Source organism: Trichosurus vulpecula, chromosome 1, assembly GCF_011100635.1.
Source record: "Trichosurus vulpecula isolate mTriVul1 chromosome 1, mTriVul1.pri, whole genome shotgun sequence".
Classification (NCBI taxonomy): domain Eukaryota; kingdom Metazoa; phylum Chordata; class Mammalia; order Diprotodontia; family Phalangeridae; genus Trichosurus; species Trichosurus vulpecula.
This window is the reverse complement of record NC_050573.1, coordinates 224,884,697-224,911,606: the sequence shown is the minus strand read 5'-3', so window position 1 is coordinate 224,911,606 and position 26,910 is coordinate 224,884,697. Positions and strand designations below refer to the sequence as shown.

At 34.5% G+C, this 26,910-nt stretch overlaps 1 protein-coding gene across 2 annotated transcripts in view; it reads left to right on the top strand.

Annotated features, from left to right (window-relative positions):
* Positions 1-26,910, top strand: part of CEP192 (centrosomal protein 192) — a 146,285-nt gene that overhangs the window by 95,375 nt on the left and 24,000 nt on the right. For both annotated transcript variants that reach the window (XM_036757884.1, XM_036757875.1), the window contains exons 33-44: positions 1,055-1,164; positions 2,837-2,987; positions 5,848-6,020; positions 6,715-6,838; positions 10,951-11,056; positions 13,548-13,740; positions 17,827-17,906; positions 18,383-18,478; positions 22,084-22,203; positions 22,967-23,082; positions 25,021-25,147; positions 25,713-25,771. In XM_036757884.1, coding sequence (XP_036613779.1) covers positions 1,055-1,164; positions 2,837-2,987; positions 5,848-6,020; positions 6,715-6,838; positions 10,951-11,056; positions 13,548-13,740; positions 17,827-17,906; positions 18,383-18,478; positions 22,084-22,203; positions 22,967-23,082; positions 25,021-25,147; positions 25,713-25,771 — 1,455 coding nt within the window. The remainder of the gene's footprint in view (positions 1-1,054; positions 1,165-2,836; positions 2,988-5,847; positions 6,021-6,714; positions 6,839-10,950; positions 11,057-13,547; positions 13,741-17,826; positions 17,907-18,382; positions 18,479-22,083; positions 22,204-22,966; positions 23,083-25,020; positions 25,148-25,712; positions 25,772-26,910) is intronic.

The window sequence follows — 26,910 nt, the reverse complement described above, 5'->3', positions numbered from 1 at the left end:
AGTTTATTTATTTCTAGTTTTCAGCATTCACTTCCATAAGTTTTAAATTCTCTCCCCGCCCCCCGACTCCTAAGACAGCCTGCAGTCTCATCAATATAGGCTCTGCATATACATTCTATTAAACATATTTTCACATTAGTTATGCTGTATAGAATCACATAAAATTACAGCATTATGGTTACGTGCAACAATTCATCTAAGGTCAACATAAATAAAAACTTTCTCATGATGCCATCCTCACTCATTCCTATTCAGTTAACCCTAGTTTAATTCCGTATTTTGCTTCTCCTCATATTATACCCTCTTGAACCCTGATTTTGTTGTTAGTGTACTTCCCTTCACCCTAAACCTTTTCCTCTCATATTCCATCTTTTTGCAACCATAGCCACTTAACTCCTTCAGTAACATACTACATACCTGGCTAATCATTCTGTGCTAAGTTTTCTTGTTTTTCTCCTATACACTGGGCCCAGAGAAATAGTAGGCACATTCCTTGCTCCTTAGTACCATTATCGGGTCTTCATTTTGCTGTCATCACTCAGTGACCTCTCCTACTTTTCAACCTATCATATTCCTTCTTATAGTATTCTACCTACCTCATCTTTCTTTTCCTGCTTTTCCAAGGAGTTTAGTGTGCCTGACTCACTGACTTCCTCTCTCTGACCTCTGTAAGGACTTAAGTATATACCTTGATATCCTCTCAAACTTCCATGTGTGCTCCACCCTAGCCACCCACTTTCATTGGTCATATTCATTGCATTATCTATTCCTCTTCATGATCCAGAACTTTGAAATTCCTTTGAATAGTACTCTATTAATTTCAATATGTTATACCCTTTTAAAGTAAATTTTTTTCTCTCTCACTTTTTATGAATGTCATGACAAATGTTGTTTGTCTTTTGTTCTCAAAGAGGACCATGACATCAGGAAGCTGATGTGCATAACAAGTCAAGATAAATGCTTTCTTAGAAAAGTGAAACAAATATAAGAAATATAAGAATTTGTTTCAAGGTATGAATATGTTAAACATATCTTACATAAAATCTTTTCACAGAGCTCTGTTACATAAGCCAGAAGTGGTAGAACAAATACTTCCAGAACATAGCTTGCTGAAGAACATTTGTTTTGACGAAGCATTTCAAGATGAGCAGTTAATAACTGAAGGTAGGCACTTTTCTTTGTTAAAAAAACAAAAAAAAAACAAAAAACAAACCCAAAACACCATAAGCATTTAAGACAAACCTTGTTTGCTATTTTCAACAGTTTCTAAAGTCAGCAGGCTTTTAAAAAATTTTTGTAGATTTGCTGTATTTGATTTGCATGATGTAGATTTGCTCAAATTTGAGATTTACAGCTGCTCCCATTTGTACTTTATTGTTCGCAAAACTGAAGAAAAGGGTAACATTCACCAGCCAAGAAATTTAGACTTAATCATTCTTATTCCAAAAGCCTTCCTGTCACTCTTATGGAAATTCCATTGAGTTTTAGGATTCTACTTTGGCTGAGACCGTACTGTCAGCAATGGCAGCAGAAAAATCCCAGTTACCTGACTTTTAGTTCATTAGGCCTGGAGAGGCTATCTAGCTCAGGCCTGCAATTTACGGATAAAATCGAGGCTCAGAGAGGTAAGATGACTTTCTGAGCGATGCTTAGATAGTGCCTTAGGCATAACAGACTCAAGTCTTTTGACTCTTAGTCTGGTGCTCCTCTTCTTATAGCATGCTGCGGGAAATGGAAAGTTTAATTTGAGATCATGATGTTAGATGGTGCTTTTGTTTATAGATGGGGTAAGCAGAGATGTTGGTAGGCAAAGGCAAAGGAGCCAGTGGAGAGGGAAATTGAAGATACTTGAATAAGGCAAGATAATTGATAGTTCAAGGTCTTCAAGACAATAGAAAGCAATGATTCCTGAGCTAGTATCTGAAAGATTGTGTAAAACAGAAAAAGAAGACCAAATGCCCCAATTTTTAAAAAAGGAAAGAGTATGGAGTATGTAAAGTGGAGGCCACTGAGCTTGACTCTGTTTCCTGGGAAAAACCTAGAATGGATCACTGAGGCATTGATTGGCAAACATTTAGATACAGAAGCCTTTATTACAAAGAGCCAGCATGGTTTTGTTTCTTCAACCGAAAATAACCTTATTTCATTTTTAGGCAGTATTACCAAACAACTAGTAGATAAGTATGATATAGTGGATAGAGTTTACCTGGATGTTAGCAAAGCTTTTAATAAAATGTCTTACACTGTTCTTGTGAAGAAGATGGGAAAATATGGAATAGGAGAGAATAATGCTTGAAGCTGTTACCCTTGCTATGTTTTCAGCATGTTTTACCACATGTGACTGACTACAATCTTAATATTGCTCTATCCATATTCAGTCCTTCAGGGAACTAAACAAACTAGAAACGGAATGCCCGATATGAATTACTTTTCCCTAGAATGCACAAATTATTTCTCTTGCACTTATTTTGGGGGGCAGAAATTGGGAAGATGGCAGAAATTATTGAATTATGTGGGCCTCAGTGGGCCAATTATGAGCCATGACTTTCTTTTCCTAATGTGTAATGATCTAGATTTGCTACATTGTCGGATTTATAATTGCTGGGGTCATTTTAATATGGTTCCTCAGTTTGGTAGATTTGTCCTTCTACCTGTCCTGATGGTATTCAATTATACATAATCACTACTGCTAATCACCAAAATCTAATGATCCTCTATCTAAGAAAATAACTCTAGCAATACAATAAATATCTTCTAGGTAAATTGTAAGTATCTGTTTCTTGTGTTGCACTTGTTTGAAGATTTGTATGCATCAGAGCATCTTTCTCTATTTTAGTGTATGATCTTCCCGAACGGCCAAATGATGTCCAGTTCTTTTATGGAAATATGCGTAAAATTATTCTTTCTGTAATTGGTGACTTTACTGATACAAGTTCTAATTTTGGTTCTCTTCAGAATTGTTTACAACACAACTTAGCTTCCAACAGGTAATGAGTATAAATTCTTTTACTGAATTTAAAAATATCTTTATCAAACAAGGAATTTGTGTAATATTTACTTTGTACTTAGGAGTTTTCAAAAAACTAATTGAATGGGTCAGTGATCCTATTTCTAATGATGAAAAGTAGTTCAGTTTTATAGAGTTGATTAGATTTTGTTAAGTGTGTGATACAATGGAGAGCAGTATCTTACATGTATTTAAGTTAGGAGAAGTCAACTGTATGCTTTCAGCAAATAATAGATAGAATTGTACATAGATAGTACTGTATAAGGTTGTAGTTGCAAGAGAAGGGAGAGAAGCCATCTCATTTTCCATCACCCTGAGGGAGACTGAGGCAACAGTAGAGTACCAGGTAGAAAAATGGCAGCACCTCATTAGTTCACAGTTAGAATTCTGATGCACAAAGAAAAATCCATCATTTTCCAAGACAATGTATGATGCACTGCTGATGCAGAGCATAATCCTTGATATATGAGATGTGACTCCGTTGTATATTGGTTATGGTTAGAAAGGATTACTATTTTAGTACCTTGATTTCTTTATTATTTCAGTTTCATTCCATTTAAATAGAAATGGAAAAAGCTCTTGATTTAATCTTGGAGGAAGTGGGTTTAAACCTATTCTGTAATGCTTGATGTACTATGCCTTTTGGCAACTCATTTAACCTGTTTTGGGCTTCAGGTTTCCTCATCTGTAAAAGATAGAGTTTACACTAAATTATCTCTAAGGTCCTCTCTAGACCTTGATATTATGAGAATATTATAGTAGCTATATAACAGTTTTCTGATGTCTGTAGTATGTACTTAAATTCAATTGAAGTACTATTCTGGTGCCTTACTCTGATTTAGAGTTGGTCTTGGATTCTTGAAGGCACAGCATGAGCCCTGGAAGAGTCAGATTTGACACTGCATATTTACTGTGTCAATCTTGGACCCCAGGGCCCAAAACCTATATAAAAGCTAGAGAACTTTTTCCCTTCTCTCTAACTCCTTCCAAAACCTATTACTTTTTTCTTTCTGGACTCTGTACCTTCCCCATATACATATTGCCTTTTCATATTTGAATATTTCTCTTGGTTTCCAGTTGGCCCAGTTAGATAGAGATTTCCATTAATTTTCCCGCAATTCTAGTGGCTTTTTGGCTCATTTTTCATAATCTGCCATGACAACAGTCACATCTATGTTATATAAGTGTGAAATTGGGGCAGCATTCTTTTCAAAAAGATTTCTGGTTTGCCTTTGCAAGCGCAAGAGCTGAAAAAAACAGTTCAGTCTTTTCCACTGTACATTGGAAGGAAGGCATTCCTTTCTAAGTACCTGAGCTTTCTGACAATCTGTTCTCCTTAGTAAGTTGTTTCCTGGCATAAAGCCTTATTAAGAGTTGTATTAATTTCTGTGGTCCTCCCCGGGATTACTGCCGGGTACTAAATTTCTTAACCACAGCAGTTAACGTAATTCTTAATTAGGCACAAAGAGTTTTTGTTTCTTTTGTTTTTTGTGTTGATAGAATACCTCCACTACACATTTAAATTATTTTGTCCAGTTTACTGTCCTGGCCCTAATTGTTCAAATGGGGATAATATTATTTGTCTCACAGTTTCGTATGATAATGTTTTGAAACCTATAAAGCATGATGCTAACTACTATTATTTTCATTAACAATTACTACTCTGTTGCTATAAAGTACTAATGATGGATATTTTTGTTAGTTAGGCACTACTGCATATACATTGTATATACTAGGGACCATGATTTTAATTTAGACTTAACTACTAAAAGCAGGTTTCAGTTAGGTGAGAGTAGTTTAGAATTCATGTGGCTATTTATTAATCTTCCAATTCAGATTAGTCTAAACTAGTTGAGTAACTTTTTAAAAATAGAAGACTAAATGTAGGGTAATTGCTCTTAGCCTAGCTAAATTCCATTACCAGAAATATCACTACAATAAAAATAAACTTAATAAATAAAAATATCACCACAATAACATTGCCACAATAAAAACAAAAATTAAAAAAATATTGTCAAGCTTCTGATAATGGCCTTATTATTTTAAATAACAATTGCCTGGCTAAAATTACATTATGAAAAGTGTAGTTACATATATACTTCCATGGACTGCTGGGTGAATGGGATATCCTGAATTCAGTAAAATTTATTATTATAGTTTCACTGTAAATTTTGTTTCTATTTTTGTTGAAAATCTTTCAAACCATACATTTTAGCTGGTAAATTTTCTCATTTAGGATCTTGAAGGATCACAATTTATGAATTACTAGTATTGTCAAATATTAGAATTTTAAAAGTATAAAACAAATTCTTAAAGTCAGTAGTATTACCTAATTATTTCTAATAATGTGTCTTATATTCTAATAATGTTAATGTTGTTGCTTTTGAACTAATTTTTTAGTTGTTACCTTAGTATCTTATGTTCCCTTTAAAAGAAAAAAGTTAAGCAAATTAGCCTGATGTAACAGTTGGGATCTTCAGAACTTAGGTTGCCATTTCTTAACAGAGAGAACAGTGTGTATCGTAGTCGTTAATTATCTGGAACCAGGACTATGTCTCCTCCTCCCAAAAGTTGAGACCAAGAAGGAATTCCTTTTCATTATAGGATACTTGTTAAGTCAAAGTTTTTATTATGAACTTTGACCTATGAAGCGCACTACCAGTATTATAAATGTGAATTGTTAGAAATGTGAATTTTCACTGTACTGAAATGTGCTTTGAATGATTTTAATGTTTTTTTTTTTGTCTAACAGCATTACAAATAGTAAAACATGTCAGCTGATGCATTTTTTCCATTTTTTTTTCCTCCTTTGGGATTCTTAAATCCTGAAATGAATCCAGAAATTCTGAGAGACATATCAACAATGTTTCTTTGGATGTTCTTCCAGTTAAAGGACCTCAAGGTTCTCCCCTCCCTTCACAAGCTGCTGCTGAACCAGGTCAAAATACGTTAATTTCTCAACAAACATGGACTGTTCAACCAGAGCACTTAATTCTGAAAGCTCCTTCTGTTTGTGAGTACATCAAGTTATATGTCAGGCAGGGTATAGAATATCCTATCATTTTCTCCTTTGGTTCATTTTACTCCGCGTGTATGTACTTATTTTAACTGTGTTAAACTAGGTGTTTGTTTTCAAGAGCTTACCCAGCTCCCCAACAGAGTTCTTCCTTAGATTTTGGTTGTAACATTACTTTCTATTCATTGTTTGATGGAATAATACTATAGATTGTAATCTTTCAAACCCTCCTGAACTCTTCAGACTCCCTACAGATTCTCACCTTTTTAGTAACCATTCTCCAACTGTTCAGACAGTGGCAGTATATCTCATATTTACTTTTAACACCCTTTAGATATGAAACCTCCGTGTATCTTGTAAATAACAGCATTTTAGGCCAGTGAAATATTTAGCTGTGCCACATTTTAGAGGAACTAATACAGCATGAGAATCTTCACACTTCTTATTAACACTGCCCTTTATTCTTAATTTGCTGTTGCCGTATTTTGTTTTTGGGGGAAATAAAAATATGCACCTTGATTTGGCTTTTTGACTTGGCCACATCAGAGGAACCATCTCAACAATAGATGGGATAAAATCATGTTTTTCCTATTAATGTAATTGTATAGTTACGTTTTATTAGCACTGATTTTTAAGAATAAAAAATGCTCAAATTAAATACTTAATATTTCCTTTGTGTTTTATATACCAGGTGGCATGACAAAAACTGGACATTTACATATTTTGAATAATTCCATTAGGTCACTGAAATTTGAACTCTCTTGGCCAGCTCATTGTCTTACGGTAACACCACAGCATGGAGTTATTGACCCAGAGTAAGTAAGACTTTTCCTTTTTTTTTTTTTTTTAAGTTCCACTTAAATATTTGAGGTTCAGATGGTATGTCTTTATAATCCATAATAGTTCCTACACTATTATTTTAAGCTGACCAAAGTATCTCTTCATTATTTTATTGACAAGAAATGCAGTTAATGGCTATGGATAGCAGGATTTATATAATTCTACATCTTTTATGGATAAATGAATGAAAAAGCATTTATTAAGTGTACCAAATATTGTTTGTCAAATGCTGAGAAGACAGAAAAAGGGAGACAGTGATGGCCTTGAAGGAGGCTCACACATTCTAATTGAGATAGATAAAAGGAAGTTCAGCTGCAGGGCAGATAGACCAGAAATCCTAAGAGTATTTTATCGTGGTGGTTGGCAAAGCCCAGGAGTCCTCTGGTTATATTAGAAAGTCAGTGTTGGGACATAGAAATAAGGCAAGTTGTAACTCTAGGGGGACCTTAGGAAGCAGCGTGAGAGCAGATAGTAAGAACTGGTGTGTCTCCATCTCACAGGAAGAAATAAAATGATTCCCATGTTCTCCTAGCCTTATGTGCAGTCAGGCAACCCAGATAGGTTCTAGGCAGCCTGACCCAGGGGAGAGAGAGTGAGTAGGGAAAGGAATCCTCAGTGTGGGTTTGATTGCTTTTATTTTTCATTATCTTTGGTAAATGAGCTTCTTAGTGGACCTCATTGACACTTTTAACAACAACTATTCAGTAGGCAGGAGAAAGTGACTTCTTGGATCAAGAATCTAAGAAATAAAAAAGACTCCAGGGGTTAAAACGAACCTGTACCTGATCAGGAATACCTTTTGTATTAGCCTCCAAATGGTCATCTGGTCACTGTTTAAAGAAGTCTAGTGGGAGGAAAGGCACTATTTTTGCACAGCTAAGTTTTTCTTAATGTCAAACTCATATCAGTGCCTCTGCATTTAAACCTTTGGGTCAAAACAAAGCAAATTTTAATTCTTTCATGAAAATAATTCTTCAAATGCTGTAAGACAGATATTTCTAGACAAACATCTCTAGTTTCTTTGAACAAAATCTTTACAGAGATAGTCAGTCCATGGTGCTGTCAGATGGTTTGATATAAAAAAAGATATGACATTATAATGTCATTAAAGAATGTTCATTACCTTCTCTGTTGTTGCTGCAACCTAAGGGCTGTGGGGCCTTTCCATTTGACTTGACTTGTGCAAGCATGCACACACATACACACTCACTTGAATTAGAGCGTGACCTCCTTGAGAGCAGAGACTCTTGCCTGTTTCCTGAGCCCAGTTCTTTGTGCTTAATGAATGCTTTTTCATTCATTCAATACCATGCACTGTGATTGAGGCATGATGACTTGAATGGGTTGGATGCTGTCGTTTTCTTAGGCTTCTGTTTTCCTGCTAACCATTTTTCTTCAGAGTTAAAAGATCGATTATTCATTGATGAGAAAACAAGTATAGAATTTGAAGTTAATTTTTAGTTTAAGATCTTTCTTAAGTGAGGGGAAAGGTAAACTTCATAAAGGAGGAGTGATGCCTGAACAGAGGTTTGAAAAGAAGATAAGGATTCTGAGAGGCAGAGGTAAGGAAGGGAGTACATTTCTTGGCATGAGGTTCAGCCTTTACAAATGCAAGGAAGGAAGAGATTGTTACACCATAAGTTTTTTAGCGTCTAGTTTCTCTAGTAATTTGTTTAATTCTTTATTTGCTTTTTTTGTTTTTCTGTTAGATTTGCTCAAAATAGGAGACACTGAAATCTTTTACCCTTATTATATTGTCTGCATTTTGTAGTTCAGCAAATTTTCTTTTGTGAATTTAGATATTAAGGCTTTGTGAACAGAAAGTTTAATGTTGATGTTAGTTTGTTGTCTGTGGTTCTTTTCAGCATAATGTAGTTCTTTTGCTTGTCTTTGTTGTGAATCTGTTTTTGCTTTGTCTCATAGAATGATTACAGTTCCTGCTTTTTGAGAGTCACCTGATACATAGTAAATTTTGTTCCGGTTCCTCACACTTATTCTTTGTATGTCTTTGTTTTTTAGGTGTGTTTCTTGTAAGCAACAGATTGTGGGGTTTTTTTTTCCTTATTCAGTCTGTCACTCTCTTTTGTTTTATTAGATTGCTTAATCCATTCACATTTAGTCATGAAAGTTTGGTTTATATCTTTTACTCATTTGTCCTTAATATGGTTTTCAATATTAGTACTTCCCCCATTTTTCTCTGTAAAAACAGTACTTTGTCTCTTAAGATACTTATCATGTCTTAATCTACTTTAAGATGCCCCTATTCCTATTAGCTTTCTTCCCTTTGCTCTTAAGTCCTCCACTCTCCTCTTCAACTTATATGGATTATTAGTTTTAAATTTTAATTTTCTATGCCTTTTTCTAAAAAGGATTTCTTGTTCCCAGTTTTTGTTCTCATTACTTCTCTTACCTTTCCATCTGTTCTAGATTTTATTCTTTTATTCATGGAGTTTGCATTTATTTGTTCCTTCTTTAGCCTCTGTATTCTTTATGGAATTAAAGCTTTTAAGGTACCTATTTTGAGTTGTCTCTTCTACATAATTTATGTTATTTTGCCTTGTAGGTCTTGCCCCTTTGCCCTGTTTTTATGTTATGCCTCACTCTTTGAAATAGTAATTCCTCCAGGTTAATAGAGAAAAGAAGTTTTGACTCAGGACAGAATTTTACTATGTTCCTAACTGTGCAGTTCATTACTACCCTTTGCCATGATCATTTTTTTCACTTGCCATGAAATCTTTGTGGATCCATGCCTCTTAACTTTTCTTGGTGTGATTTGCCCCTAGATCTCTAATTCTTGTTCTTGAAACAGGATGAGTAGTCCCTCAAAACACTAAATCCCTGCAAATTATATTCATTGTAATACACCATCTCCATTTATAAAAATTTCTTTTCCTCTATGGGGTCGTTTTTTTTAGTGGGACACGTGCCCACTACCGCAACAAGATTTCCCTTTTTCTTTCCCCCTTTTTCAGTACTTGTCTTTGCTTCTTTGCTTATTCTCCCATAGTCTCTTTTTTTTCCTCGAGAAGGTACAAAAGTTATTTTCTCTTCATTGGTAAACTGTGACCTGCTTACAGTACATCACATATTTCCTGATATCTTCTTCCTCTTTTGTCCCCTTTTATGCACTCTCTCATTTTGCAATTTAGTCTTGCCAGAATTCATTCACTTGTATGTGAGGTTTACTCCGTGATGTTTTAGACCTGTTTTTCTACTATCTCTTCTTTGACTTCCATTTTTACTCTTTGTTTCTTTGTATAATTTAAGAAAGAATTCTCTTAATCATCTCTGTCTTCTTCTTTTGGTTATGTGATCTTTGGTTGCCCTGTTTCTTGACTTTTCTTGTATTTTTATTGTTTGTGGTGTTAGAGAAAAACAATTTTGTTCAATTCTGATTTTCTTTTTACAAATGTTTCAAACACCCCTTTTTATTGAATGTCCCTCTTTTTTCATTACTGGTTATGATTGGTCTTGTAGGATGTTACCTTGAATTGCATCTTGCCCTTTGCTCTTTGGAACACATTATTTTATTCCCTCTTGAAGTTTCTGCTAGGTGCGTAATAATCTTGTGCTAGTCAAATTTCCTTTCCTTTATATTTGAAGGCCTTTTTCCTGGTCACTTGCAGAATTTCTTGTCATTGAAATTGTGAAATATTGCCACTGAGTAACTTGGAGTTGGCAGCATAGGATTTTTTTTCCTGGAGGCGATCAGTGGATTCTTTCTATTGGCATTGTTTTCTGTGTTCAGAAGTTCTGGAAAGTTTTTTATATGTAATTTTTCACATTGTGGTATACAGGTTATTTTAAATAATTAGTCATTTTCTTCAATTTTTATTTGGAGATTTTTATCGAAGGATTAATGAGATTGTAAAACAATAAAAACATGGTGAGTGCTGAGTGAATAGTAAGAGTTGTAATATGGAAAGGACTTGCTGAATTTTTTTAGTAGCTATGGGGAAAATGAAAATAATTTAAGTCAGTGCTTGCCAAGATTAGTACTTAGATTCCTGTACATGACCTGGCTTTGTGTTATTATTGTTGTTATTGTATAGAACATATTTATTTATTTGAAATTCTTTTTGTTTAGGAGTCGACTACTAATTCTTGTAAGTCCTAATTCGTCACTTGCCACAAAACCCTCAACATTTCCTTGGAGTGGTCTGATTTATATACATTGTGACAATGGACAAAAGGTAACTTGTAAAGATTTTATTTTGGATCTTTTTTACTTCAGAAATTGAACCTTACATATGTTAGCTCCTATTTTTACTAGTGAGGCTGCTGGCAGTCATATGCTTCTCTTTTAAAAAGAAAGAGCACGGGAAAGGGTGTAACTTTTGTTCCTTAATTATTACCACTCCTGTGAACCTTCCGAATTTCCCCTTCCCCCCAAAAAAAGTTTTATTTCTTTTTTTTTTTAAAGAAAAAAAAATCACATCAATTCATCTGTTAAACCTCATTAAGGGTGACAGAAGGGAGGGCAGACTGGGGAAAGGGACAATCAGAATATATGCCATCTTGGGGTGGGAGGGAGGGTAGAAATGGGGAGAAAATTTGTAATTCAAACTCTCGTGGAAATCAATGTTGAGAACTAAAAATATTAAATAAGAAAAAATAAATTTGAAAAAAAGAAAGCTATGTAGGGCGGGCACCCTCTTGCAATTGAAGTATGTATGAAGTAATTTTAGGAAGGAAGGCACTAATTAACAGCTGAATGGGGTTCAAGAAAATCTTCATGTAGAATGTGGGGAGTTAAGGAAGACTCCTTAGTGTAGGGTATAGCTAATGCAAAATCAGAGATACAAGAGAGTATGGGGTACAGCAAGAAGGCCAGTTTGGCAAGACCATAGATTATGTGCAAGAGAAAATATATCATAAGGCCGGAGAGATAGTTTTGAGCCTGATCAAGAAGAACTTAAATGTCAGAGGAGTTAGCATTTGATTTTAGAAGTAATAGGGAGCCACTGAAGTTTATTCTATTATAATAAGGGCATGGCATATTCAGACCTGTGCTTTAGGAGTATAACTGGCAGCCAAGTGAAAGATGGATTGGAAAGGAGAGAGATTTGATGCAGGGAAACCTGCTAGGTTGTGGAAATTGTACAGGTGAGAGGTGATGAGAATTTAAATTACAGTGATGGCCATTTGAATAGTGATAAGGATGAACAGATGAAAGAGTTGTTATGAAGGTAGAAGAAACAAACTCTTGCAGCTGATTAGATATGTGAGGTAAGAGATTTGAGTCAAAGATGACTCTGAGGTTGTGAACCTAGGTGACTAGAAGAATAGGCGTGCCCTTGACAGAAAAAGGAAAGCTTGGAAGAGGAATGGCTTTGAAAGAGGGGGAGTGGAAGACAGTGTAGAAACGTAGAGTTTGAAATGCCTTCGGGATATCTAATTCAAAATAATAGTTGGTGTTTGGTAACATAGGACTTAGAGTTCAAGGAGAGTGAGATAAGAGCTGGGTATGTAGATCTGATCTGGGAGAGCTGATAAGGTTACAGTCACCAAGACAGAGTGTAAAGAAAGAAGAGGGTCCAAAAATAGAGCCTTGGAATGCTCCCATAGTTAGGATGCAAAATCACTGAGTTAAGAGTTGAAAGGGACCTTGGTAGCCATCTTGTTCAATCCATATCCAAAAGGAATCCCCACTATAATATATACAAGTGGTCATCCAGCTTTTGAAGACTTGAGAGGAAACCCACCACCTCTCTAGGCAGCCCATTCCACATTTTGACAGCTCTAATTGTTAGGAAGTTTTTCTTGCCATCAAACCTAAATTATCCTCTTTGTAACTTCCCTCCATTGCTTCTAGTTCTACTCTGAGGCCAAATAGAACAAATCTGTTTTCTTCTTCACACTATAGCCCTAGGGATACTTGAGGACATACTAGGTCTCCTTTGAGTCTTTTCTTAAGGTTAAATATGTCTACTTCCTTAAACTGATCTTTGTGGGATGTGGACTCAAGGCGCTTCACCACCCTTGTTGCCCTCCTCTGGACACTCTAGCTTGTTATTGTCCTTAGACTGTGGTGCCCAGAATTAAACACAGTACTCCAGATGAAGTGTGATAAAAGCACACTAAAGTCAAGACTTTGACCTTATTGCTAGAAATTGTGTCCCTCAGTGCAGCCTGGGATCACATTAACTCTTGACTCATTGAGCTTGCATTCCACTGAAATTCCAAGACCTTTTTCAAAACAACTACTGCCTATCCATGTTTTCTCTTCTTATGCTTGTAGAGTTGACACATGTTGAACCAAATGTATTTTTTCACCAAAAAGATATTCTTAGATAACTAAATCTTCAGAAATTTCCCACAGATGCTAAAATATAAGAATGAGGTTGGTTTTATTTTCTTTAAAGTATATCTTTTTGTATCTAATAATTACTTTCTATAAATTTAGCTATCTTAAGACATCTATTAATGTGTAGGGTATAAAATAGAAAAGAATCGCCTTTTGGAGATGCATTAACTCCCTGGAACACTGAAGGAATAATTTAATTGGTTCTTTGTATGAAAGAATGCTTACATAGGTGTCTTAAGTTCTGTTTCAAGGAGATATGATTTAAAGCAGTCACTTCTCTACTAAGTTTATTAACGTGCTTTTGCATATTGAAATTTAAAAACAAGTACATGTTATTTTAAAAATTTTTATTTTCTTTCCTTGTTTTATTTCAAAAGGTTGTAAAGGTACAGATTCGAGAAGACATTACTAAGGAAGGTCTTTCAACCTGCTTGGCCTCTAAACAAATTTTAACATCTGAGTCTCCAGTGAGTCATATGCTAAAACTACTTACAAAACCACCTTCAACAAAAATTGAAATAAAAACTAAAACCATCACTTTTCCTGAAACAGAACCTGGTGAAACTTCAGGTATTAAATCCTAAAATCACTTAATTAAAAGGCTCAGTGCTGTATGTTCTACTTCCGTTGTTATGCATAAATCAATGATAGATGTAATAATTTGTGAATTTTTCGGGGGAGGAAGGTAGAGAGAATGAGGTGTCAGCATCAAAAATTATGTCACATCTTAATGTTGGATTTTAAAAACTCGAAGTCTCAGATTTCTTGATAGTGAAAGGAACTAAGAACTAGGTGCTAAAGCACATTGGTGTGAAACTCAAATTGAAACAGATCCTTTGAGCATAATATTTTTTTTATTTTATTTTATTTTTAATTTATTTATTTTTAGTTTACCACACACGGTTCTACATAGTTTTGAGTTCCAGATTTTCTCCCCTCCCTCCCCAAGACGGCCTGGAATCTCATATAACTACCATGTATAACTTCGCATTGAATTAATTTATACACTAGTCAAGTTGTGGAGAAGAATTATGACCAATGGAATGACTCATGAGAAAGAAGAAACAGAACCAAAAAAAAAACCAAAAAAACCCCCCCAAAACCCCAAAAACAAAAACAAAGGAGAAGCAAAAAAAGCGAGCATGTAGTGCACCTCAATCTGTATTCAAACTTCATAGTTGTTTCTCTGGATGAAGGTAGCATTCTCCATCGTGAGTCCCCTGGAGTTGTCCTTGCACCTTAGTTTGCTGAATAGAGCGAAGTATGTCAGGGTTGGTCCTCACGGAATCCACATATCTGTGGTTGTGTACAAGGTTCTCCTGGCTCTGCTGAGCATAATATTGACTTAGAAACCAATTAACATTATCTGTGCTCTATTGTATTTTAATTTATTTTGTTAAACATTTCCCAATTAGATTTTAATCTGATTCTGGCCTCTGAGGCTTGGAATCTAGAAGACTTGAGTTTATATCCTACCTCAGATACTTAAAAGCTGTGTAATATTGGGCAAGTCACTTATCTTCTAGCTCCTTCTCATAAGGATAAAGCACCTACCTCACAGAGTTGCAAATGATATAGTTTATTTAAAGTGCTTTCTCAACCTTGAAATAATAATATAATAATATCTGTAGTAACGGGCTCAGGGAAAACAGAAATAATTGAAATTTACAGATATTTCAAGAACCTCACGTTAGCAAAGAAAGACAAAGCCTACCTATTGTCATCAATTCCACAAAAACATTAAGTGAAACTGTTATGTGATAGAAGATCCATTGTGGCAGAGAAATTCAGATTATAAGAGCTAGAAGTAGGTCTTTACAGAATTCTAAGACTATGAGATTGCTAGGTGGCTCAGTGGATAGAGTGTGGGCCTGGAGTAAGGAAGAATTGAGTTTCTCACTTTCTAACTGTGACCTTGGGCAAGTCACTTAATGTCTCTTTGCCTCAGTTTTCTTCACCTATAAAATGGGGATGATAGGGCTTACCCAGGGTTGTTGTGAGGAGAAAAGGAGATAAATGCCTAGTATATAGACAGTATAGCTATATATAAATCTCAGCTATTGTGATAATGAAGATGCAGTATTTATCATGGTAATAAATATTAAACATACTATAAATGGACTTAAAATACTGAAGGAAACTTTAATTTCTTAAACATTATTAAACACCACCTATTAGTTCAAGAAAAGTAATAGAAATATATGGTTATGTACATTCAATACATAACAATATGATGACAGGAAACAGACTAACTACTAGGGTTTAAGCATTTTGCCTTATCACTCAAAATGCATTCTGCATCTGGGGCTTTTAGCCAAATGATATTGCAGTGGTATTTCATGCTGTTATTGTGAAGTTAGTTGTAATGGATTGAGGATGATAATACTGATACAAAACAGTGCTTATGGGACATTAGTATGTTGGTCATAGCTGCACTTAGAACCATGTCCCCTGCTGAAATATTCTAAAAGATGTGAGCAGTGAAATCAGAGAACAAGTAGAGCCAGGATCACCCACCTAAATATTAAATCCTAAATAATTCATACTTTACTCAAAGGTCTTGGGATCATTTGCTTTGTGAATCTCAAATCTAAACATTTAAAGCTTTGAAGTTGAAGCTTACATGGGAGAATTTTCAAGGCCACCATTTTGCTCTTAATGAATCCTTCCTGTCAGCCATCCCTACTCCTACCTAGCTTCTGAGACAACTATTTCTTGGACCTCCTAGTTTTGACTAGGTGTCACAGACCTAAAATAAACCAATGATGGGTTAGCAATATAAGCAGACTAAATGCACTAAATGTAGTTGTATGACCCAAGATAATTTAATGTGCTTCTTTCATTGTGTAATTTAATATTACGAAATAAATTGCAGAGCTTTGGGGAGAAAAAAAAATACAGACTTATTGAAAAGAGTCATTTTGGGAAGGGAAAAGGTATGGGGAAACAACTTTATTTAGTTGGATTCTTTGTAACATTCTATTTAAAAGTAATTATATGATATATTTGTTTGATTTTTTTTCCCCCTTTTCTACCAGAATGCTAAAGTTGATCATGCTGTCACTGTTATATCTATTTAGATACTTTTGGGGAGTCCATATTTTTTAAACTCTAAGGTTATTATTCCTAAAGACATATAGTAATCTATACTCTTATGTGTGTTTTGAAACTCATAGTTAATTAGTAAGTTTTCATTAAACGTTTCCTTTGTGCTAAGTGCCTGCCTTCAAGAAGTATACATTATAAAGGGAGAGACAACATGTATATTAATAAATATGTACATAACATATACAAAAATGAATACAAGGTAATTTTGAGGCAGAAATGAACAAATAATTGGGATCAGGAAGGCCTTCTTATACAAGATCGCCCTTGAGCTGAATCTTGAATGAAACCAGGAATTCTAAAAGGTAGTTGTGAGGAGAGAGTTCATTCAAGGTATGGAGGATAAATAATGACAGGCATAGATATAGGAAATGAAGCCTTACATGTAACGAACAGCAAGTGGGCCTGGGCTGTGCTGAGGTTCTTGCACTGATGTCTCTAAACTTTAAGGGGAAAAAATTATGACTGTGTCAATATAATTTCCTTTTTAACATTCTAAATTTTAGCTTATGCATTTTAAAACATGATTCTGAAAAAGGGTCCTTAGGCTTCACCAGGCTGCCAAAAGACTCCATGACACTAAAAAGGTTAAGAACTCTCCACCACAGTAACTATTCTTTACGTAGTATTGCAATGACACAATTTTTCTGTCTATATGAGTCTTATTTCCTTAAACCTGGAGTTGAAATGGTAACTTTGTAATGAATAGGAATGTCTAACTCCCATTTTATTGTTCCTAAAAATTGCAGTGTTTAAAGAATCAGAATCATTTTCAAAAAATTCGTTAAATTTTTTTTAAATTTAAGAAGTCAAGTTCCATGCCAGGCTTTATCAGATTAAGCTTTTTTTCATCTATCTTTACAAAATTTGAGAGCTAACAGTTTTAAAGATGTTCATTTCTTTCAAGTAATAGTAGTGATACTGATTTGGACTTGGAAAGAAAAATCTTTTTGTAACATCTCTAAAATAGCTTGTGTTTCACTACTCTTTGCCCTTCTCAAATTCAATACTATTTTAATTACAATTTTCTTTTAGAACTATTATATTAATAATTTGTATGTCCGTATACATATAAAGGAAATGCTGTATATCTCCATACTTTTGGTGGATGTTGCAAGAAAATCTATACATGTGGCAAATGTAACTGCAATAGAGATATGTAATAAATGCTACTTAAAAAAAAGACTTTTCTGGGATTAAATAGAATATAATATAGCCAACATTTATTAAGTACCTACTTTGTGCGGAGGATCTTGATAGACATTAGAAAGAGATAAAAAGTTTAGAGAGACAGTCTCTATACTTAAGGAGTTTTATAGTTTCTTTGGGAGATAACCCATCATCACAGCTATTAAACACGATACTAACTGATAAATAATACATCAGAGAACTGCAAAATAAGAGTGCTGTGTGAGGTCTTGGGGGGAGGTTGTTAGCAATTTAGAGGAAGTCAGAAATGAAATGTGATTTAAAATCTGTTCATCCTATTTACCTTATCTGGGTAACTTACTTGAGTTGGATTTGACTTAAGAATTTGTGTTTTCCTTCTAGAAAATTATCTAGAACTAGAAAATCATGGTGATGAAGAAGTAAAATGGAATTTATCATCTTTTGCTCCACCTTATGTCAAGGTCAGTAACAGTAATCTAAAATGTGTAATTTATTTCCTCTTACTTTTTTTGCCAAAAAATTTATTAGCTCCATTTTTTGTTGCTGTATTTTAAACTGATCCTAGCATATGCTCAAACATCAGTATATTAGCTTTATTTTGTCATTTGATGTCAGTGGGTTCCCTTTCTTGTTTCCTCATTTAGAAATTTGACAGAAGGTAATCATGTACAGTAGAAAGAGCATTGGACTAGGAGCTTAGAGGTTTGGATTCTAGTGAGTCTCACTGCTTACTAAGCTTTGTTTCAATTGTTAATTATTTTATTATTTCTAAGATTTCCTTTTCTGCCACATAGGATGGCTGTGAAGATTAAATGACTTGATGAACATGCTTTGTAAAATAGTAAAACGCTATTCAGATGCGAAATTTTATTTTTTTGTGTAGAATTAATCTTTGTTATTATTTAACTTATATACTTTTTATTTTTTCGTTCTGTAGGATGTTGATAAGAGTGGAGATGTCTTTAGAGCTACTTATGCAGCTTTCAGATGTTCCCGCATTTCTGGTATATTAGAAGGTCATGGAAAACAAAAAGTGAGGCCAATCACTTTGAGCACACTGTTATAGAAATCACCTTCATTAGACTTGACCCTGTACTGGGACAGTTAACTTCATACAGATGAACATTTTCCCCATAATCACAAGTCATGCCACATAACCCTGGCCAATTCTCAATCAAGTCAATAAATATTTGTTTAAGCAACTACTGTGTCCTAACTGCTGGGCTAGTGATAGAAATATAAAAGCAAGGTGGCCCATACCTTAGAGAAGCCTATGTTCTATGTTTAACAAAAGAATAGTTAGTGACATGGAAGACCACTTAAGAGCGTAAGTATTATAAAACAGTCCACTGTGTATGTATTGCTGGCAGTTCAGTTTCATCATCTCTGTCCATAGAGAATGACACATTTTTATTTTGAACTCCAGACTTAGTGATGCCCTACAACTTGGAGGATACCCATTGCTCTGGATCTATAACTATTTGTTCTGTAATCTGTCTTTCAAGGTTGTGGTCTTCAGTGATTCACAACTGTGTAATGTTTATCAAGTGATATGTTCTGTTAGACTAGTTTTTGGTAGATTAAATGTGAACAGTTTAGAGTCCTTGCAAGTGCTGAGTTATTCCCTAAATACAGTCTAGCCTGATATCATCCTACTAGAACGATAGTTGGTTTGGTTTACTAAAAAGTAAGGTGTTGTAAAATTTAGTTCTAGAACCAGCTTATTTTTCATATGTAGCACTTGTCTAAGATATACATGTTGATGGACAGGTTCAGTAGTCTCCTCATCTAGCTGCTGTCATAGCCTGGGCAATACGTTTTTTTTTAAATATTTTTTTATTGATTCTTTTTTTTTTCCTGAGGGGGAAGGCAAGGCAATTGGGGTTAAGTGACTTGCCCAAGGTCACACAGCTAGTAAGTATGTCAAGTGTCTGAGGTCACATTTGAACTCAGGTTCTCCTGACTCCAGGGCCGGTGCTCTACTCACTGCACCACCTAGCTGCCCCCTGGAAATATGTTTTAATTATGTTTTTCAGTGGAATGGTTAAATTAGTATCTTTCACCTTGTTGCAGATTTCACTAAAGTTACTTTGTAAATGGTATGCCATCGCTTTGAGTTTAGAAGCATTTTGAAACCCTATCAGAAGGGAATCCTTTTGGACCTTACGCTGGACCTCTTCTGTAACACTGACCAACATATTTGAAACTTGTTTAAAAACTCATCTGAAAGCAAAACTTAGCAGAACACTGAAATGTTAGTCCTATATTTAATGGAGTTTTGTATAATCCCATGATAGATATGTGAGACAAAAGTTTATTTTAAAAAAGCCGTCAGGTCTTATTTGCTTTACCGAGTCACATGCTTTCTTAAAATTAGAAAACACACTGGGGCCTTATACTTGTTACAATTCTCAGGTAGTTGCGTGACCACGAAAATGTGGTCTACTGTTGAAAACTGTCTGTAAAAGGCCCATGTCTTGTATTTTTTACCAAGGATACCTTAATATATATGTAGACTATCCCTAAAGTGATTTTTACGAAGATGAGAAGTTAGGTGTATGCCCAGAAGTGGTTGATGTCTTACCTTTTAAAAAAACATTATAGCTACTAGTCTTTTCCATTTTTAAAAACCGTCCCCTTGTAACTTAGGTAGGCTATTCCCTAATTGTCTTAAACTTTGTGAATTTGAAGATGGATTTCTTCAATATGTTGTTGATCAGGTCTGACTTCTTCCTGATTTTTTCATCATTTTCAGTGCCATTTATACTTCAAATGATAATGTACATTAGATGCAAGAGGTTTCAGAGTCCAGTTGTCAGAATTCCCACAATTATTGTCAAAATCATTATGAAACCACCAAAATATCTGTCCTGTTTTCCATCTATTTCTTTTATTTGTTTTTTGGAGGCAATTGGAGTTAAGTGACTTGCCCAGGGTCACACAGCTAGTAAATGTCTGAGAACAGATTTGAACTCAGATCCTCCTTACTTCAAGGCTGGAGCTCTATCCACTGTGCCACCTAGCTGCCTTCCATCTATTTTCTTACTATTTTTATGTAGAAAATTTCTCTGGGTAGTCTGGTTTGGCTGTATCTTTCACCAACTTTTTCACTATTTTGTGAGGTACAGTCTATAACCTTAAGTCATCTTCCCCTCAGATGTCTTTTGCAAATGTGCTTGTATTCTATGGCCCCTGGCTGCCGTATCTTTCTAATTAGTTTAGAGATTGTATGTGCTGGTTAATGTGATTTCTGGGTTTTGTTGTGGCTCTTTATGGTGATTATTATATGTCAGTTCATCTTCTCCAGGAAATAGTAATGAAGTCACTTTCCTTTACTTTTATCCATTTTTGGATCCCCAGTTTAAGTTTTAGTTGCCATGATTCTTTTCAGTGTCTTCTCATTATTCTTTGTGTTTACTTTGACATTTACTTGAACCAGCCAGTGGTTTGACTGCATAGAGAGACTCACCAATTCTAAAGTAACTATAGTGTTTATATCTAGTCACACTTCTCTGTTAAAACATAAGTAGCTTTATTTTTTTGTGTATTATATCTTTATTTCTTTCCAATGCCTCATGACTCTAAAAGAAAAGATTCATGTTATACAGATAGGAATTTTCCAAGTTGTCTATATAAATCTTTGTTCTCTTTAGTTCCTTGATCCCAAACTATTTTCCAACATTGCCCTATTCCCATGCCCACTTTCACATTGCTGTTACTGAATTTTAAGTGTATGTTGATTTTGGAAGATTTTTGTTAGTTTTCATAGCACTTAGCTACTATATCCTTCAGAATGAGTTTTTTGTTTATACTCATAGTTCAGTAAGGCAAAATGACCAAATAATCTGTCCAGTTGTTTCTTGTAACTTTGGGGTGTATGTTGAAAAAGATTGTACCAGCTCTATATTTGCCTTTTCAGGGAGAACCTATGAACTACCCTTCTGTTAAGTTGTCACTTGTTGCATGAACTGGTTTAATATATAATAAGTATCATTATGGATGGTAGTTCAGTTCCTATAGTACTATGATTGGTCATTTGCCGGGAATCACATATTAAAAATATGAACAGATAAGGTGTTCTAAAAACTGTTGTTAGCACCTTTATTGACAGAGTAGTCATGTCAGTAACAAAATTCATTATAAATATTGTGAAGTTTCAGAGCTAGTTAATGCCATATACATAGTTAAAATCTTTTACCTTGATAGATATATCTTAAATATTGGTTCTGTCTTTTGGCCAGTAGAGGGTTGCATAAGGAGAACAATAAAATGAATATATCCCCAACTCGATTATATTTCTGTGGTTTAATCTACCAAACCTTCTCCAGCCTGCTTCCTCATTTAGCTCTCCTACGCATCAGCTGTAGTGCAATTTAAGAGCCACTCTCAACCCCACCCCAACAATGTGCTTTTGGAGGTGCTGATCTATATTATATAAAGTATTTTGGACCCTGAATTGAATTAGTCCACTTGAAATAGAATTGAACAAGCTTTTTTCTTAAGAAATGACAAATATGACCAACTCTATGCATTCATATGAAGTCTTCTTATTGGTAAACTAACAGAGAAAGATAATTACCAGTGTTTTAGTAATAACAGTGGATAAAATGTCACAAAAGCTTTATTTTTCTTTTATAGGTTGCCATCACTTTTTTACCAAGAGACAGAGGGAATTATGCTCAGTTTTGGGACGTTGAGTGTTATCCCAGTGCATCACCTCACATGAAACATACACTGCGGTTTCAGCTATCTGGACTAGTGAGTGTTATGAATGAAAGGAAAAAAGCCCTTTTATTAAATGCTTACTATGTGTCACATATTGTAACTTAATTCCTATAATTCAAGTAACTTTTAAAAATGAAAATTATGCTTTTAGGTGCTACCCTTGTGTACCTTTTGGTGGGGAGGGGTTGGGAAAGGATTGCTTTCTTTCCAGGCAGTTTTCTTAACTGTTATTCATATTAGCTACATCTACTGATGGAAATTGGCATGTGTCACATATATGTGCGTTTGTATGTATGTGTATGTATATATATGCATATATAGTAGATGGATTAGATGTATTAAGATGTATAAAACTCATAAAGTTGGAGGATAATTAATGACTTGATTATTTTAAAGTAGTAACTATGTCAAGCGATAAATCCATCAGTACCACATTTAAAGTGCTTTGAGTTGGAGAGATTTTCTATCTTTTGCTTCTTTTTAAAACCTTTGATGTAGAAGTAAGAGAGATAGATGGGGCATCTGGAAACCTGGGCTCTATTTATGGGGCTCTGCCAGTAATTTGTGCAATTTTGGATGAGTCTCTTAACCTGTCAGAGCCTCAGGTTCCTCACTGGTAAAATGTGGATGATAATTACCTTATGTATCTCAGTGTTGCTATGAGATCAAATTAGAATGTCTGTATGAAAATGCTTTATAAACTGTAAAGTGATATTAAGAAATAGCTGCCTAACAGGTCCATTGTCCTTACATGACCAAGAATATTTTTTTCTCTTTATGTGTTTCTTTCTAACAGGGTATCAATCCAGAAAATGGATCTGAGATAATTCCCACAAATGCTCTTGTGAAAACAGATAATCTAGCTAGGCCCAGAAGAAGAGCTGGCTCTGAGACTTCTTTCCCTGCACCTCGGTGTGTGTTTGTTTGTGACATGCTTATAAATTTTTAAAGACATATGTTTATAGAAGACATGAATTTGTTGTACACAGTTTTAATGATGGCACATTTTTAAAACAGGTTCATGTCAACAAACCTTAGGTGTAAGGTTCAGAGCACTGTTAATGAGTGGAAAAAATGTTCTTTATTATCTGTCAAAATACTTAAAATGAGTTACTGGAGAAAAATACTATGTTTAGCACTGTGGAGTGCAAAGAAGTATGAGACATGGTCCCAGGTCTGATGTTTAACTCACTTCTCTTGTAATAAGTTTGATACTTAGTAGAAAGATAAAGTAGGGTACATTAGTGCATGGAGAGAGTTAAGATAATATGATTTATTACTAAGGAATGGTTGATTTATTAATCGCTAGCTGAATTTAGTATAAAGCTGTTCATTTCTGTTTTGTTATGAATATAAGCAAACAGACAGCCTTGAAAACAGTTGGAACTATGTGCCATTCTTTGTCATAGAGGATAAAGAAGTAGAGAAATTCTATGAAGAACTTGAATTATTTGAGATTTTCTATTTCCTATCTCAATTATATTGAGATTTTCTCAACATAGACATTGATACTCAGTGGTTTTAATACAAATATGAACATAGGAGGATGATATTAAATGTTTTGGAAAATACAGTTCAAAATTAAGAAATGAGAAACCAAAGACCTACTTACTATTGAGAAACATTATGCAGCTCTATCATTAATTTCTTTCAAGAAACAAGTAGGAAAGTAATAGAAAAGGTGATAATCAAACAAAGTCATAGTAAATGAAGTTGACTCATTTTAACAAATGTGAAAATACTGGCTACTAAAGAAGCAGTCATTTTACAGTCACCTATCACTGTGCAGTTTGATTATCATTAAAGCAGAGGTCAAAATCCGTACCGCATGGGGTGAAAAAATAAAGATGACAAGAAACAACACACAATCAACAGTAGCTTGAGCGTGACCTAGTTAAACTGTCAACTCTGAAAAATGGAAAATAGGTAAATAATGACTTCAACTCTTATTTTTACTAATTCTTAGGCAAGTTCAGTTGGAGCAGACCAGTCACCAAAACATGATAAAAAGAGCTAATAAACATTATACAGTAAGAAATATTGTATACAAGTCATTCAGAGAAACACAGGAAGATTAAATAAGCTGATACAGTGTGGACTAAACAGAACCAGAAAACAGTGTATACGACTACTATAGTCATGTAAATAAACAGAACATGAAAAGGAAACCAAACTTTCCAATCGTACTCTTTTATCATTCTGTATTTCCCCATGTTTTTATGTCCTCAGCCATGTTCTTCATCCACATTTTGATCTCTAGTCCTTCCCCTATTATCCCTTCACTTAATCTGCTTTCCTCCCTTCCCAGTGGCAGTGTTAAGGTTGAACCATTTGAGCTCCACATTATCCTCTATTCCAAGGATTTTTAACACTTCTTGTGTTTGGCAGCCTTATGAAGCCCATAGACCTCTTCTTAATTACTTGAGCATTTAACAAACACCTACTATGTGCCAAACACTGTGTTAAGCACTGAGAATGCAAAGAGGCAAAAAAGTTTCTGCTCTTAAGGAATAGTCTAATGGGAGGGACAGCATACATACAAACAATTACAAATATAATATATACAGGATAAATTGAAGATAATCTCAGAGACATTCCCTGTGGAAAGGGCAACCTTAGAAATCATACAGGAATTGTTTGAAAGGGCATACGTGATAGGAGAAAGTTAATGAACTTTGTTAGCATTTATTTCAATTTAGGTGTCATTTGCTAAAGTTTAGCACACCTGCTCCAAGCCATGTTTAACTTCTTATAAAGCAAATTATTAAAATTAACTTTATAAAGGTATAATTTGGATTTAAATTCCTACTAATTTTAAGTAGGTAACTTAATCCCCATTTTCTAAACCAGGCAAGTTGACTTGGCTCAGCGAGGTGTTAATGCTCCACAAGATATATACATATTTCTTCCAGCTAGAGTTGGAGAAACAAGAACTGTAAAAGTCAATTTACGAAATAATTCATTCTCTACCCACTCGGTAAGTTTGACATCTAATTGTGAATTTTGGAGAGCTATATATATAAAAGAGTGTTTCAGTATTTTTATTATTTTGTATACCTATAAAGCTATATAGGTAAATGAAAGACAGATTTTAAGTTTCTAAGCTTTAAACTTAAAGCCAAAAAGTTGTATTTTTAAGGTACTTTTTCACTTGAAGAAATTTTAAATGTCCACAGGAAGACTCTAGGTCTTTATCTGAAAATTGAAAGTAACTGAATATATGTATTGGGTTTTGTTTTGTTTTCTTTTTATCTTTTTTTCCTTAGTTTTGTTGCCAATTGCTATATTTTTCTCAGTAGCATAATTGATCATCTAAATTAGAGTAAATTCGTGTATAACTTCGGTTCATAGGATTTTAAAAAAAACAACAACTGGTCTTCAGTGCTAGTTCTACCTGACAAAGCCTTTATTCTATATGACTGTCTAAATCTTACTGAAATAAAATTTTAGTTCATGAAATGCATAGTTTATTTAAAATGTGGTAAGGTATCTATTAAGTAGTTTGCATGCTATTTTTAAAAATGTTTCATATTAAATTACAGCTGAAGTTTTTAAGTCCTAGAGAGCCTTTCTACGTCAAGCATTCAAAATATTCTTTGAGGTGAGTTAAATATAAACAAAAATTTTGTTTAATTTAGAGCTTTTTTATATGAATATATGTAAGGTTCTAGTAGTTCTAGATACTACTGTCAGGATTTGTAGTTTTGTCTGTCACTATCACCTTATCTTTTCAGCCTCAGAATCTGCTAGGTGTGTTATTTATACAAACTATTATCTCAAACTATGTCAACCTGAGGTGAAAGGGCAATGGCTTGAGCATTGATTGATGGTCTGCTGAGAACACTGTGAAAGTGTTTAGCCCATCTTTCTAGGATCATATCCTTATCACTAATCAATGTGGCTCCATCAGCACTGAGTAGTTGAGATACACCATAGGTCTTTGGCCCATAAATAGCCTTCAGGGCATCATAAAAGTGCTTTAGATCGTTACCATCAGCATAAAACTGAATTTGTCTCCCTTCTTACTGAGCCAAGAATCCTGCATCTCTCTAAGCTTCACTTGTACTTTACTTTTGATGGAATTAAATTCTGCCTTCTTAGATATGGGTACTGTCCTGTTGGTAAACCCTGTAGAGTTCTCATTTTTTATTTAGCAACTTCTGAATTTCCCCATCATTTTTGTCACACCAGTCTGGATGTTTGTGAGTGTTCTGACCTAGATGAGCAAATGCAGTGCTGTACACCAAATCTCTGAAAGCTGCCCTCTCCTTTTCTGCTCCACTCTTGTCAGTTATGTGTTGACTCAATTTTCCCTGCATGTTAGCAACAAACTATTCCTGCACAGAGAAATATTGTAATCTGTTGACATTAATTCTTCTGGTAGTCATTTTGCCTTCAGACCACTGCTTTTGTTGAATGGGAATATTTAGCTTTGAGAGGATACGTCTATGGATCAGTCCAGCATTCTACACCACATTTCCTTCCTTACTCTCACATCCTGTCTCTATTCCTTACAGTCATAAAGTCTGCTAATCAGAGAATAGACAGCACAGTTGTAGACAGAACAGGACCTAGTATTTTCTAGATATACAAAAATATTGTAGAAAATGTGTACTTTGATTTTCCCAAAAGCATTAGAGAATAATATTGTTCATTTGCATATTTTTATTTATTTACTTCAGCTCTCTTGGAAATGGGGCATGTTGAAATTTACATTAGATTCTGAGTTCTTCAATTTAA